Below are 16065 nucleotides of genomic sequence, written 5' to 3' on the forward strand. Positions count from 1 at the left end.
AGCAAGGATTTCCTGAGACCACTCTGTGTTTCAGAAACAAGGTTTGACTGGTGCTGGGAGGTACCCTGTGGGCTGCCTGGCTTCTTTCCCCCGGTTCCCTCCAGCCTGCTGCTACCCTTCTCCTATAGTGCACTCTTCTGTGCTCAGGAAAAATTAAGAAGCTTAATTTAAAAAGTCAGGGTTGACTTCATCTTGCTCTTTATTTTACTGCTAACGTCGTTGTGAAATCTGCATGGGTTGGGTCTCTGAGCATCCCTTCTCCCTAACCGGATCCCGCTGGGCTCTTTCCATCCACCCATCCCCATATCTCAGAGACCCTTGCTTCCCCCCATGCTAGAGGCCTGTGTTGCTTTTGCCAGTTTCTAAGAACTGAGATTCCATCTCTGAAAGACATGGGCTGGGCCGGGACAAAGGGCTGTCTGGACTCTGTGACATTTACTGGAAGGTTCCAGCTAGCTCTCTGCATGTGGCCAGTTAACATAAAGCTAAAATAGAATAAAGCCCGGTACAAATGTTAGTTGCCATTGTAGCTAATTCTTTTTTTTTTTTTTTTAGATTTTCATTTATTTATTTATTTGACAGAGAGAAAGAGAGATCACAAGCAGGCAGAGAGTTAGGCAGAGAGAGAGGGGGAAGCAGGCTCCCTGCCGAGCAGAGAGCCCCATGCAGGGCTCGATCCCAGGACCCCGAGACCATGACCTGAGCCGAAGGCAGCGGCTTAATCCATTGAGCCACGCAGACGCCCCACCATTGTAGCTAATTCTGTCACTCCTGGGGGGGGGGTGGGCAGTTTGTCCTGAGGGGCTGGACGAGGCTTTAGGATTACCACACACGTCAGGAGTCTGAGAAAGCTTGGCCTGCACGGGGCATGGCAGCTCACAGTGCAGGAGCCAGCGAGGTGCCGATGGAAGAAGGGATCCCCCATGGGCGATGCCCAGGCACAGGGCCCGGCACCTGCTGGGGGAGAGTGGAGAAAGAGTGGCTTTGGAAGTGGGGCCCCTCCTGGTGAATGGCGGTCTGGGGACCACTTGGGGGTGTGGCTTCTGAGGAGGGCGTTTTCCAGGCTGAGTATATGGAGAGAGGCACTGGGACCCGGAGCCAAGGTGGCCCTATAACCCGCAAATGGTGCTGCAGAGAGAGAAGCCCACACTTTCTGTAGCAAAAGGGGGTCAACAGCTGGTGGGGACTGGGCCTGGCATCTGAAAAGTGTGTTCGCGTTTGGCCGCAAGGACAGCTGCCTCACATCTACCCCCTGTTCTGCCTGGATTATGATAATTCACCTGCCAGTGGTCTCTCCACGTAACCTTTCACAAGCAAGCCTGACGCTTGGAATGAAGCTTTGCTCTTTGGGTGACGGGATTGTGCAATGTGTAGTTCTGGTGATAGTGTCAGGCTTAACACTTTCTTCTTCTGGGGTCATTGGGGTAAAGCGAAGCTTTCGAGTGTGGGGCACACAGCTCTGGGGGCATATAAAATGCTTCTAGGTGCTTCAGGATAGGTCACTATAGAATGTTCTGTCGTGAGGTAAAAAATGGGTGCCCTTTTGTTTTTCTTCCAATTCCTTCCTTCCTTCCAATTCCATTTTCTTCCAATTCCAACTCCTTATCAAGGAGAAAATCTTAATTAGAGGTTATTATGTCTTTATGCCCCTAGAACATTTACTAGTCTCCATTTTATTTATTTATTTTAAAGATTTTATCTATTTATTTGAGAGAGAGAGAGCGAGCGAGCATGAGTGGGGGAGAGGGAGAAGGAGAAGCAGACTCCCTGGCGAGCAGGAAGCCCAATGTGGGGCTCGATCCTGGGACTCTGGGATCATGACCTGGGCTGAAGGCAGACACTCAACCCACTGAGCCACCCAGGCACCCTGCTAGTCTACATTTTAAATAAAGAAGAAGCCTTAAGCTCAGCGCTGGGTACAAGGAATAGTATCTAGAAATACTGTTTTGTTTTCATTGTACAGTGGGTTTTTTCTTTCTTTAAAAAATTTTTAATTCCAGTATAATTAAGATATAGTTATATTGGTTTCGGGCGTATAAGATAGTGACCAACTATTCCATACATGACTCAATGCTCCTCATGGTCATTGTACAGTTTCTGTTTTATTGTTATCTTCCAGTCGTGGCAAATTCTACTGGAATCCTACAAAATTCCTTTTCATAGAAATAAATTAGGTAAGTTCAAAAGATGGTTGACTTAAGGAAAGGAATGATGACCATAGGTGATACGTGGATATGGGAAAAATTGTGTACGTTTGATGGGAGTAACTGAAGTATAGACAAGTAGATTGGAGAAGGGAATGATACCAGTGATAACCAGATGCATTCAGCAGGCGAGCAGAAGCTCGGTCGTTTGCTGCTGGCACCATGCTGATGTCCAGAGGCGGGGTGGGGGAAGAAGAAGCTGGGCAGTGGACAGGGGCCAGGGTGTTGTGTGTCTCCTGAGATGCTTGGACTTGTCCTCTGGGCCCTGGGGAGCCATTGAAGACTTTCAGACAGGAGAGGGAAACCATCAGGGAAGAGACTAAAAGGAAACAGAGAGAGACAAGGGAGGGAGAACAGGGGGTCTCTATAGTGAGGCTGTAGCCAATAGCATCAAGTATAGTGGTAAGGTAGAGGGGGAATGGCTGTCTCCTGCCCTTGGTATTGGGACACCTCGGACTCAAGCACGTGTAGTAGACTGTAGCGGTCCTGGGTGACCATTGAGAATAGGTCAAGTTCCAACATGCTGAGGGATGAAGGAGAAGTGGAAACAAAAGTCAGTGGTCAGCTCTTCTGGAATATTTAGATGAAAAGGGGAAGAGTTAGGAAAGTAAATAAAGTTGGCTTGTGTGTTTATTTGCTTTATTTTGCGTAAAGAGATCCACTTCTTAAAAAAAGATTTTATTTATTTGACAGAGATCAAGTAGGCAGAGAGGCAGGCAGAGAGAGAGAGAGGGGGAAGCAGGCTCCGCACTGAGCAGAGAGCCTGATGTGGGGCTCGATCCCAGGACCCTGAGGTAGTGACCTGAGCCGAAGGCAGAGGCTTTAACCCACTGAGCCACCTAGGTGACTAAGATCCACTTCTTTTTTACCAGCTAAGATTATAGGAAAGAAGTAGGAGAGGGGGAATTTGACGGACTCAAGAATGAATCAGGACCTTCACCGCGGACACAGGATGCCTTCCATTAGTGAACAGAGATCTCTCTGACTTACTAACACCGTGAATGCTAACTTCATGAGTTTGTCAGAGATTTTAGCTACAAGTGACTTTTTATTTTTTATTGTTTGAGACATATTCGTGTCAAAGAGAGATCAATGATATTAACTCTTTATTATGTATTTATTTATTTGACAGAGATCACAAGTAGGCAGAGAGGCAGGCAGAGAGGAGGAAGCAGGCTCCCCGCTGAGCAGAGAGCCCAATGCGGGGCTCAATCCCAGGACCCTGAGATCATGACCTGAGCCGAAGGCAGAGGCTTTAACCTACTGAGCCACCCAGGAGCCCCAATGATATTAACTCTTTATCTTTGTATGTTGCCTGTGCTTGTCCCTGTACTGACTTTATTATTCACAAGGTAACATTTCGGAATGTTAGCAAAGATGGCCTTCATGTCATATTCGGTGGCTGCCAAAACCAATGATCACAAATTGGGTGGCTTGATACGGCAGAAATTTTTTCTCTCATAATTCTGGAGGCCAGGATCCTGACAGCAAGGTGTTGGGAAGGTTGATCCCTCTGGGGAAGCTGAGGGCCCATTGCTCTAGCCTCTGGGCTCCCGCTTGCTGCTTGTAACTGCGGAATTCCTCTCTGCCACCATCCTTAGGTGACTGTCCTCTTGTGTGTCCCTCCTGCTCTGTCTCCTTCTCTGTAAGGCTCATAAGCCACACCCACCACTGGACTTAGGGGCAACCCTATTGCAGGATGATCTCATAATGAGATCCTTACCTTAATGATACTGGTAGAGGCCCTTATTCCAAATAAGGTCCCATTCTGAGGTTCTGGGTGGACATATATTTATTTTTTTGGTGGGGAGGGATGCAGTTCAACCCACTACACTTATTGAATTAAGAATTAATTTCACCATTTATGGAAGGTTGATATAGAAAATATTAATTTGAACTACATTTCTATGCCTTAAAAAATTGAGATGTAATTCATATGCCATTAAATTTGCCCATTTATTTATTTATTTATTTATTTTAAAGATTTTATTTGAGAGAGAGAGAGCATTAGAGAGAGAGAGATCATTAGAGAAAGAGAGAGAGAGAAAGAGCACAAGCAGGGGGAATGGCAGGCAGAGGGAGAGGCAGGCTCCCCGCCAAGCAGGGAGTCTGACGTAGGGCTTGATCCCAGGACCCTGGGGTCATGACCTGAGCTGAAGGCAGATGCTTAACTGACTAAGCCACCCAGGTGTCCCAAAATTCACCTTTTTAAAGTGTACAATTCACTGGCTTCTTTTTTTTTTTTTTTTGAAGAGTTTATTCATTTATTAGAGAGAGAGAACAGGAGCAGGGGAAGAGGGAGAGGGAGAAGCAGGCTCCCCACTGAGCAGGGAGCCCGATGTGGGGCCTGATCCCAGGACTCTGAGATTATGACCTGAACTGAAGGCAGCTGCTTAACCGACTGAGCCCCCCAGGCGCCCCCACAGTTCGCTGGTTTTAATACACTGATGGGGTTGTTCAGGCATCTCTGCTTCCTAATTCTAAATCATTTGTCATACCCCCCACCCACCCTCCCACCCAAATCCCATACCTACTGCCTTTACTCCCTATTTCCCCCTGACCCAGCCTCTGGAAACCACTAAATTATATTCAGTCTCTATGGATTTGCCTCTGCTGAGCACTTCATATAAATGGAATCATACAATATGTGGCCTTTTGCCTCTGGCTTCTTTCCCTTAGTCTGTTCCCAGCGTTCATCTGTCTTGTGCACGTGTTAGCACTTCATTCCTAAATTAGAGCTCTCCGGAGAAGCAGAGCTAATAGGGTATGTCTGTCTCCCTCCCTCTCTCTCTCTGTTATATACACACAGAACTAATAGGATATGTATGAACTAGTAGCATTTCTCTGTCTTTCTCTTTATTTATATCCTCTATCTCTCATATATATGTATGAAATACATACATGAAATACATATGATATATATATATATGAAATATATTTATCCAAGTATTCCAGAGGAGCAAGATCTATATGTGTGTGTGTGTGTGTGTGTGTGTATGTGTGTGTGTGTGTGTGTGTATAACATCATAGAAGGAGGGATGGAGGGAGAGCTACAGGGAGATTGATTTTAAAGAATTGGCTCATGTGATTATGGAATTTGGCAAGTTCAAAATCTGCAGGATAGGCTGGCAGGAAGAGCTGGTGTTGCAGTTCAAGTGTAAAGGTTGGATTCTGGTAGAATTCCCTCTTAGCTCAGGGAGAGTCACTTTTGTTCTGTGCAGGGTTTCAACGGACTGCATGAAGACCACACGCTATGGAAGGGAAATCTACTTTACTGAAAGTTCACTCATTTCAATATTAATCTCTCCCCAGGACACCCTCCCAGTGTCCTCCCAGTGTTGCACCAAGTATCTGGCTTGTGGGCCAGCCCAGGTGATGCATAATATTAACCATTACAATTCCTTCGTATGCCAAATAATATTCCACCGTTGGGACCCACCACCCACTGTGTATGCATTCAAAATGTGATGGACATTATGATTGTTTTCACTTTTTGGCTATTATGAGCAAGGCTGTTAGGAAGATTTGTGTGGAGTGTTTGAGCGCATTTCTCTGTCTGTTGCAAAACCATGCTTGAAGACCTTGACTCCTAGTTTATTCCAGCCTTCCTTTTTACGACTTATGCAGTACATTTCCCTGTGAATTCTCAACCAGGAATATGTAGACCTTTTCAGAAAACTATTAAATTTTAAGTTGGCAGGCAAACATGATTACTGTAGAAAATCTCTTTTGGAAAGAAAAATATTCTTTTACAGATTCCCCTCCCTGTATTGAGTCAAAATAATTTTATTATAATATTGCTTTCATGTATACAATATATATAAACTTAACACTGCATAAAAATTTCTTAATCTTGCTACATTTTAAAAAAAGTGGTTAACAGATTTTTTTCACCATTTTTAAGATTTTATTTATTTATTTGAGAGAGAGAGAGAGAGGACATGAGTGTGGGGGGAGGAGCAGAGGGGAGGGAAAGGGGCAGGGAGAGAATCTCAAGCAGATTCCTTGCTGAGTGTGGAGCCTGACGGTGGGGGGGTGGTGGTGTGGGCACGATCCCACAATCCTGAGATGATGACCCAAGCCAAAACCCAGAGTCAGCCCAACTGACTGAGCCACACAGGCGCCCCAATCTTGCTACATTTTTACCATTGTAAAATTAGACCAATTAGAAAGCAAAGTGGAGTGTAAAAGTTGAATTGAAAACATTAATGATATTAATTCAATGTGCTGGATTATATTATTTCACTACAATCACCATTAATTAGAATGTGTAGTATCCATTGCTTGTGGCCTGGGTTCTTCTGAAGTCTCGCGTGCCTGTGGTCTAAGGACAGAGCATTTAGTCTAGCCCGTGTTTTAACTGAAAGCTGCAGATGTGCTGTTTGTATACGCACAGTGACATGGTTTGGCCTTCCCTTGGCAGGAACACATTATTTATGTAATAAGTCCACCATTGCTCTTTTCTCATTAACTTAGAATAATTAAAGTAGTACTACTAATTGGCACAAACATAGGTTTTTGTGCAAATGCAAGTGCAGGCACTGAAATCATGTGGCAGAACTCCAGGGGACCCAGAAAATGCTTTGTGTAACTCCTGTAACACCAGTTGCTTCCTAACCTGTGTCAGTTATGATTAGCTTCAGTGAAATATATTGGAACATCCCTATAATAACAGTGGCTTACACAGAAGAGCCCTTTCTCATGGAAAAGAAGGCCTGCCATGCTTAGCAGAATGGCTCTGCGGTCATCGGCGGCCCTGGCTTGTTCTTTCTGCCGCAGTGTTCTGGCAAGAGCTTTCATCCTCAATGCTGCTTCCTAACACAAGCTAGCTGCTGGGGCTCTGGCCTCATTCCAGCCACCAGCGAGGAGGAAAGCCAGGAGGACAACCTATAGGCCACTTTCCAGGAACAATGCAATGCTTTGTATCTCTGTTGGCCAGAACTTAGTCCCTAGGCCTCCCTTAGATGAAGTCAGCTTGAGAAATGGATCTATTGTGGGCAGTAAGAACAAAAGAAAGAATAGATATTGGGTGGAGAGGTATCGGCTTTTCATCTGTACCATGTGGCCCAATTTTAGTAGGGAGCTGTGCCCCCAAATCAGTAGTCAGACAACCAAAACCTGAAAAACCATTGTTACCTTCATTTAGCCTCTCACGGAAACACTAAAGGGGAATAATATCCTTTAGCCAGCAGCAAAGGTCTCTTCCTCTTACTACCTCTCTTGATCATCTCCCATGCAAGACAGCTGCTCCCCATGCTCCTTCTCTACTCTAGAACTTTCTCCAACCCTGTCAGTGCAGCCTTTCTTTATATATATTTCTTGTAACCTACCATCTTGGGCTCAGTGGATCTCCAGTAGTAGATTGGAATTGGGTTTGAACTCTCCCTACTTTGAATGTGTGCCGCGAGCAGAACCTACAAGGAAGGACTTCTTGGGCTGTAGAGCGGTGGGAGTGGAGGTGTGCTCAGACTGCCGAGTCGAACACCTTCTGTTTTCTGCTTCAATTTCCCTCTGCTGAAATCCTTGTGGTTCTCTTTAGTAAGGGCGCAGCCTGTCTTTGGGCCACGGGGATGCTCTTCCTCTTTGCGGTTCCCGGTTTTCAGGGTGCCTGTGTATAGAGCTGAGCTCCCACGGGGTTGCATTTTCAATGCGGCTTCTTGAAAGCCCTCCAGCTAGAGAATTTAGATCCTCTGGGGGATTTGACCCATCAGATTTAAAATTCCATCACCATCTCTTTCAGAGCCTTGGGCTTGTTTAACATGAGAGAGAACTGTTCACTGGATTTTGACATTTTTTCTCTCAAGGAGGCTGACACTAGACAGAGTGTTCCCCGGACGTAAAGCCCCCTTGGAGCCTTCTCCATCCCCCTGGGGTCTGGGTGGCACATAGGTCTTGTTGATGACCAGTTCTGCCCCACTGGAAGACCATTAGGGACACAGGCTCTTGTTGAACTCTGGGCTGGATCTGGGAAGCTCCTTCTGGAGGATTAAGAAACCAGCTTAGCCACACCCCACTTCCCGGAATCTCGGTTGTTGGGTTTGATTTAGGAGCGCGAGGTCTCTGTCATCCCCTGGCTTTTAGTTTTGTTCTGGTGGCTTGGCTCAGAGCTCCATGACTTGCCTTTGCTCCCTGATGACAAGATTTGAGGCAGCCTTTAGGATTGTGATAAAGTCTCGTATTTTTCAGAAATTTTTGGCTATGAGTTCTCCTCATTAGGACCTGATTTATGGACTTCTAGCTCTCCAAGCTGTGTTCCGTCACTTTTGGTAGATAGCCCACTGTAAATGCTTTTCTAATCTGAGCAGAAAGGCTGAACATATCCTTTAATACAAGCTTTTGAATTCAGTATCCCAATCCCAGCAAATTTCCACTTGGCCACATAGTCTCTCTGTAGCGTGTGATGGTTTGCACATGAGGGGAATCTCTTTGTTTTAAAAGGAGATAACTTTGTTTTAAAATTGATAAAGATTTCAGTCATGCAGTGTCCCCCAATTTGTAACATATTTATTTGATAGTCGACTGACTACATTATTTAGAGCAGTAGCTGATCTAATTTATTTATTTATTTTTTTAAAAAGATGTATTTATTTATTTGACAGAGAGAGATAGATAGATAGAGAGATAGATCACAAGTAGGCAGGCAGAGCGAGAGAGGGAAGCAAGCACGCCACTCACCAGAGAGCCCGACGGGGCTCGATCCTAGGACCCTGAGATCATGACCTGAGCAGAAGGCAGAGGCTTAACACACTGAGCCACCCAGGCACCCCTGCTGATCTAATTTACAAATACATATACATATATGTTCAAAAACGTTTATGAGTAGGATGCACGTTGTATTGATCACGTGGGTTTTCGTAACTTGGAATCCGTGCATGATCTCCAAGGTCAGCCTCTGCAGACCTGCACTTAGTGGGTGGTAGAAACTTGGTTTTCTAGTGCCATTTCATTGGCTCAAAAACTGACTCTGAATTCCTTCCCTCCACCATAGTTGGCATGGTATCGCCTGTGGATTTCTCAAGCTGCAGTGGTGGTTTTTATGCCTTCCCCATTGCAAGTCCCACAACAGCTGTCAGTTTCCCGAGGATTTCCTTTCTCCTTCATGGAGGCAGTTCAAAGCTTTGAACTTGTCCAGGCATGGCTGCCATCAGCCTCCTCTCTCTGGGAACAGAAACTAAATTTCTTAAGAAGTCGTGTGTGTTATAGTAGATGAAAGCAAATTTCCGTTATCTAATTTCAGAATATTTTCATCAACCCTGAAAACAACCCGTTGGCAGTTATCCTGCAGTCTCCCCTCCCACTCGTCCCTGGCCTTTTCTGGATCTTTCATATGAATGGAATAATACGCTAAGAGGTCTCTCATGACTGGCTTCTCCCCCTTAGCAAAAGGTTTTCGAGGTTCATCCATAGGATGTATCCGTGCTTCATTCCTTCTTACTGGTGAATAACATTCCTTTGCATGGATGTACAACATTTTATTTATCTACTCACCCGTTGATGGATATTTGGGTTGTTGTTACTTTTCGGCGATTATCAATAGTGCTGCTGTGAACATTTGTGGACAGGTTTTATGTGACAGAAGTTTTTAATTCTCTTGAATATATAAACCTAGGAGTGGAATTGCTGGCTCATGAGTTAACTCTGTGTTTAATATTTTGAAAACTGGAAAAACTGTTTCCCACAGCTGTACCACTTTGCCTTTCCACCAGCAGTATGTGAGGGTTCCAATTTCTCCACACCCTTGCCAACACTTGCTGCTGTCTCTCTTTTTAACTGCAGCCATCCCCGTGGATGCTGAATGGTAGCTCATTCATACTTATTTGTAATGGTTGCTGTTAAAAATTTTGTGTCGGATATGTAAAACTACCTCCAATTCTTTTTAAAAAATGTGGTAAAATATCCATAACATAAAAGTTATCATTTGAACCATTTTTAAGTGCACAATTCAGTGGCATTAAATACATCCACAGTGTTGTGCAACCATCACCACCATCCATTTCCAGAACTTTTTATCCTCCCAAACTGAAACTCAGTGCCCACTAAATAACTCCCCATTCCTCCCCTGGCGATGGAATTCTGTTCCACATTTTCTCTCTATGAATTAGTCTATCCACGTACCTCATATAAATAGAATTATACAATATCTGTCCCTTTGTGTCTGGCTTATTTTATCTGTTGTAATGTCCAAAGTTCATCCATGTTATGGTATTGATCAGAATTTCAACATTTTGTTCAAATTCTTTTTTGTAAGCAGATCTGGCAAAATTTTAAATACTAAGGTAATAAAGAAAATGTGCCTCATGCTCCAGAATGCTCTCTGTGTTGGCTTTAAGCTCCTGGGACAGCTTCCAAGAGAGAGGCACCCCCCACACCTTCCCTCTTATTTGCAGTGGGATGCTGTGGCCACCTCATGCCTCCCATATTCATTGGTCAAGTCCGAAGGCATTAGTTCTGAAATATTGCTGTTCCAGATTTTCCTTACAGTAGTAATGAAGACTCACTGAGGGGATTTTAGGTGGGCTTCCTTGTTATAGACCACTAGCAGAGGAGATATTTTACTTATCCTAGTGTTTCTATGCTGGGGATGACCCTTTCATAAATCCCAAAGTGCAAGTTGCTTTTGCCTATGGAGTATATTAGAGTCTGTGAGTAAGTACCAGCAGACTTTATTTGAATATTTAACCCCAGAATCATGCTATCTACCTTTTGTCTCATTGATTTTCTAAATAATGGTCCTCTGATATGTTTATAAGCTGTAACTGCCTTAAGACATGTTTGTCCGGCATGTGTGTTTAGCAAAGTCTGTATAACTGGGATGGATTCCATTCTTTATTTAGAAAAAAGTTATTAAGTGAATTTATTGACTTCTAGTTTTATCTTGTTGATACAATTTTCCAAAAACAAATACGATAGAAATTATTAGCGTTCCCTTGACTTTGTAGATTAAAGCTTTGGAACAGACCAAAATTATTGAAGACCTAAGTAAGTCCAGAGACAAACTTGAGAAGATGAAGGAGAAAGCTGAGAAAAAGCTAATGTCTGTCAAGTCGGAACTGGATACCGCAGAGCACGAGGCTCAGGAGGATAAGGAGAGGGCCAGGAGTATGATGGAAGTGGTAACCAGTGAAACGAAGATGCTAAAGAAGTCTCTGGAAGAAGCAGAAATGAGAGAAAAGCAGGTGGGTAGAAATCTGGGGTGAAATCTTGTTTAGGAAAAAGGACAATTCAAAAGCTTGATAATTATTTTTACATTTCTTCAAAAACAATCTACAAGGTTTTCTTTATCGTTCCAATGTATCTGCTTGCCCTCTAGCATCTTCCTGGCATTAAAATAACCATTATGATTTACTCTGCTAAGAAAAATAATCCACAGTTTCATGGCATGAATTGTAGGAAAGAAAAAGACATTCTCATCAAAGCAGTGGAAAGGCTGTGGAAAGCCAGTTTCTGGTTGTGGAGAGGTTTTGATTATGTTCTCTGATTGCCTCTGAAGTTTGCATCAGCCCAGGCTTCAGCCTCAGGAGGGAGAGCTTATCTCCATCAGAGATCAGTGGCAGGAAACAGTCCCAACTCTCAAACAGTGGCACCCAGACTCGATGGCCAGTCTCACCCAGATGTAAGCCATAAACAGTACTCACTTGCTGGCTGGTTGCGAGGAGGAGAGTTTTATCTGGTGAGCACATCAGGAGGTCAGGCATAAAGAAACTGTCCCGGGCAGCCTGACCCCCATTGCGTTTGGCTTTTATCTCCTTCTCTTTCTGAAGCTCAAAAGGGCAGAGAGTGGACTCTGATCCTAGGATATATTTTCTTTTCCTCTCTTTGGCTGCCTCTGCTTTGGCTCATGTGTCAGGCAATGTTGAGGAAGGCCAAACTATAAAGTGTGTGTTCTCAGAGAGAAACCTCTCAGGAATGAAGAGCTTCCGCCATATGTGAAAGGGGAGACAATTTTGAGGGGGAACTTCTTCATCAGGGATTCTAGGCTAGAGAGAGTGTTATGTTCCCCTAGATTGGACTCAGCATGGGAAGGAGGTTGGGAAGTGAATGAAGACATGGTGAGAATGTTTGGAAGGCACTTTTCCTGGAGGCAATGTCTGTTGGATCACATCTTTCCAAAATGGAAGGTACTGCATCAAGGGGTTGACCAGATAGCCCTGACTTAATCTGCTCTGCTCTAGCACAGAATCACAGTGTACACAGTGTACGAGAATTTATGGAATATGAGGCACATTTTCATCCATTGTCTCCAATTTCCCCACCTCTCCATTTTTCCTTTTGTGATGGATGAAGGGTAGTCCCAGAGAGTCTAATGTTACGGGTTGTGAAGGAGGCTGATATGTGATGTGATCTGGTCATTACTTAGTAGTCCTTCTTTTTTTCTCTGCTCATATTTTCTTTCTTTTTTTTTTTTTAAGATTTTATTTATTTACCTGACAGAGATCACAAGTAGGCAGAGAGGCAGGCAGAGAGGGAGGGGAGAAGCAGGCTCCCTGCTGAGCAGAGAGCCCAATGCGGGGCTCCATCCCAGGACCCCGGGATCATGACCTGAGCCGAAGGCAGAGGCTTTAACTCACTGAACCACACAGGCACCCCCCAGCTCATACTTTCTTGCCCGTTGTTCTTCCTTTAGTTTAAGAGGTTTCTTGCCCAGGGCACCTGGGTGGCTCAGTCAGGTAAGACCCCAACTCTTGGTTTTGGCTCAAGTCATGATCTCAGGGTCATGAGATTAAGCCCCACATTGGCTTCCGTGATCAGCATGGGGTCTGCTTGAGATTCTCTTTCCCTCTCTCTTTGCCCCCCGCCCAGCTCTCACATACTCTCAAATAAATAAATAAAATCTTAAAAAAAAAAAGATTCCATGCCCAGTTGAAATTCCAGTGGATAAGGATTTACCACCCATGGACACAACTACACTTTTGTAAAGCACTTCTTATTGTATAGAACACATACACAGTCATTGTTTCATTGGATCCAAATTTCAGAATAGCCCTGGGAAGGAGGTGTATGGTTATTCCCACCAGGAAGTGAGAATATGGAGTCTTAGGTCAGGGTCCCGTTCATGGTTGCCTAACCGAGATTCTTGACTTGGTAGCCAATGCCACACTAATTGGCTTATCAAAAAAGAGGTTATGAAATCACCAAAAGTTGGGGATGAAAGTATTTTAGAGGTAATTTAATAGATGACACCTTCCTATTTTATAAATGAGAGAACTGAGGTTAAAGATAGTTAAGTAATTTGCTTACCTCATGCACACCTAGGCTTTCAATGGGTTGGTTTGTTTGGTTGCATTTGGACCAGCAGTAGTTGATACATTGTGTTCTCACCCTTCTGTGTGTTTGATATTACAGCTGGTGGACTTCAGGGAGGTGGTTTCCCAGATGCTGGGCTTGAACGTGACCAGTCTTGCACTTCCTGACTATGAAATCATCAAATGCCTTGAAAGACTGATCCATTCACATCAGCATCACTTTGTCACCTGTGCCTGTCTCAAAGATATGATTCCAGGGGGCGATAGGCACCCACAGAACTGCTTAAAACTCCTTCATTGAATACCATCTCTTTTGGGGGAGGTGGAGATAAGAGATGGAACCCAATGGTCAATTTCACAAATTCCCCAAACCTTTGAAATTTGGTCAGTGTGTGAATACCATATACTTTGATGATCAAGCCAGAATCCCATTTGCAAAAAATGATCTTAGAGGTGCCAGCTGTAGGTTAAGAGCACACATTATTTTATTTGCTAGCACTTTGGGACCCAGAAGAATTCTAGTAGATTGCATATCTAGAATGCACAATGGCGGCAGGGGATTAACATTTGTGGGATTCCTTTTATGAGCTGGGGGCTTTATTATCCCATTTAATTTTCATCGTAGCTGTGTGGAGAAGCTTTAATGATTTATTTTGTGACCTGTCTGGGGCTCAGAGAGGGTGTTACCTACCCAAGATTGCAATTGGTTAGTGATTGAACCAGCATTCTGACCATGTTGGTCCCAGATCAAAGGCTGTGCCTTCTGCTACTCCGCCCTCCTCCAGTTTCTCCTGTTATCGTGGTGAAAATTGCCCCCGTAAAGGAAGACAAACATTCATACATTAAATCAAGTCCACAAAGTGATTGAGATTCATGAATGTCACGCATATGATTTCTTTAAAAAGCATTACACCTAATTATTTGGATAAAACACATAGGTCTGAGGTCCTGTAAGAAACCTACCGGTTTTAAATGTTGCTGCCAGATCATATTTGGTGGCATTTTTCATGTTTGAACTGGGTTGATCTCAGTCCTTTAAAAATGAAACCTTTAATGCGAAACCTATAAAATGAAGAAATCCTGCCCAGGTTTATTCACCAATATATCACATGTACTGACAGCAAGAGGACTTTTTTAGAATGGGGGTTTTATTATGAATTTCCATCACTTTCTGCCGTCTTTTTAAATTTCTACTTCACAAGTGTTTTTCAGGAAACCATATTCTTAACTTTATTGAGAGAAACTTTTAGTTCTTTGGGCGAGCATCTTATTTTTGAATCTTATTTTTTTTGAACGATTTTATTTATTTATTTGACAGAGATCACAAGTAGGCAGAGAGGCAGGCAGGGAGAGAGGAGGAAGCTGGCTCCCCACTGAGCAGAGAGCCTGATGCGGGGCTCAATCCCAGGACCCTGGGATCATGACCTGAGCTGAAGGCAGAGGCTTTAACCCACTGAGCCACCCAGGTACCCCTTGAATCTTATTTTTATTTTGAATCTTATTTTTGAATTTTTAAATAGTCTCTGAAAAAAACATTGGTGTCTAATTAAAGGGGGGGGAATAGACTATCCCCAAACATTAAGAGAAAAAGTAAATTTTAGAGGAAAGGAAATGAGTTTAACATTTAGAGGCTCGTTGACAGATCACACAGAGGGAGTGACCCAGGATGTCCCCTTGGGGATGGGGTCAGTGTTGCCTCGCTTTCTCCTTTACGTGCAAGGACAGTATGAAATAGCATTTGTGACCTAATAAGAACACCTGCAGAGCCAAGAGTAAGGACATGAACTGGGGGTTCAACAGACAGGAGATGGGGGCTTGTATTTTCCCAGTGGAAGGCCTGTGATCTCTGGAGACACCCCCTGAACCGCTCTCCCCATCACACACGATCCAAAGATTCAGTGGCTATGGCTCCAGACCCACACTCACCCAGAAAGAAGGAGGTGACTTTACTGGTTTGGTCTCTAGAGAACTTGCTGAGCGGCTCTCTTTCATCCGTGGGAAGATGGAGGTGTTTAGAGATGGAGGGATTGTTTTTATACCTTCCCTCTGTTTTCCTTCTCCAAGTACAATCTTTAATGAACGGCACTTATTTTCTCTGTAAATTTCACTTTCGACACTATTCAGAGATACTTTTAACATCACTTTAAAAACATAAACTGGTCTAATAATATGTTTCCATTTCTGGTGGAAAGACTACACGGCATAAGAAAAAGAAGTCTGTCTATGTATATCACCCATAGGTATGTTAACTATTTGTCATTTGGACAAATTGAAATCCCTAAATAAAGCTATTTCCCGGGGCGCCTGGGTGGCTCAATGGGTTTTGAAGCCTCTGCCTTCAGCTCGGGTCATGGTCCCAGGGTCATGGGATCAAGCCCTGCATTGGGCTCTCTCCTCAGCAGGGAGCCTGCTTCCTCCTCTCTCTGTGCTTGCCTCTCTGTCTACTTGTGATCTCGGTCTGTCAAATAAATAAATAAAATCTTAAAAAAAATAAAGCCATTTCCCTCCTTGTCGAAATGCTAGTTGATCGCTGGCTTTCCCTTTGTGGTATTCATTCTAGAGTTGGCAGCCCAGCCTCACATTTTTGTGTTAGATTTTGTTCTTCCCTAATACCCATG

The 16065-nt window shown here is 43.9% G+C and overlaps 1 protein-coding gene across 1 annotated transcript in view; it reads left to right on the top strand.

Annotated features, from left to right (window-relative positions):
* CCDC170 (coiled-coil domain containing 170) overlaps positions 1-14027 on the top strand; it is an 80613-nt gene extending 66586 nt beyond the window's left edge. Inside the window, exons 10-11 of the mRNA XM_032836365.1 lie at positions 11144-11380; positions 13548-14027. Of these exons, the coding sequence (XP_032692256.1) occupies positions 11144-11380; positions 13548-13748 (438 nt within the window). The 3' untranslated portion in view covers positions 13749-14027. The remainder of the gene's footprint in view (positions 1-11143; positions 11381-13547) is intronic.
* The last annotated feature ends 2038 nt before the right edge of the window (positions 14028-16065 follow it).

The sequence above is a fragment of the Lontra canadensis genome, unplaced genomic scaffold (assembly GCF_010015895.1).
Source record: "Lontra canadensis isolate GAN:19392208 unplaced genomic scaffold, GSC_riverotter_1.0 scaffold92, whole genome shotgun sequence".
Taxonomy (NCBI): Eukaryota; Metazoa; Chordata; class Mammalia; order Carnivora; family Mustelidae; genus Lontra; species Lontra canadensis.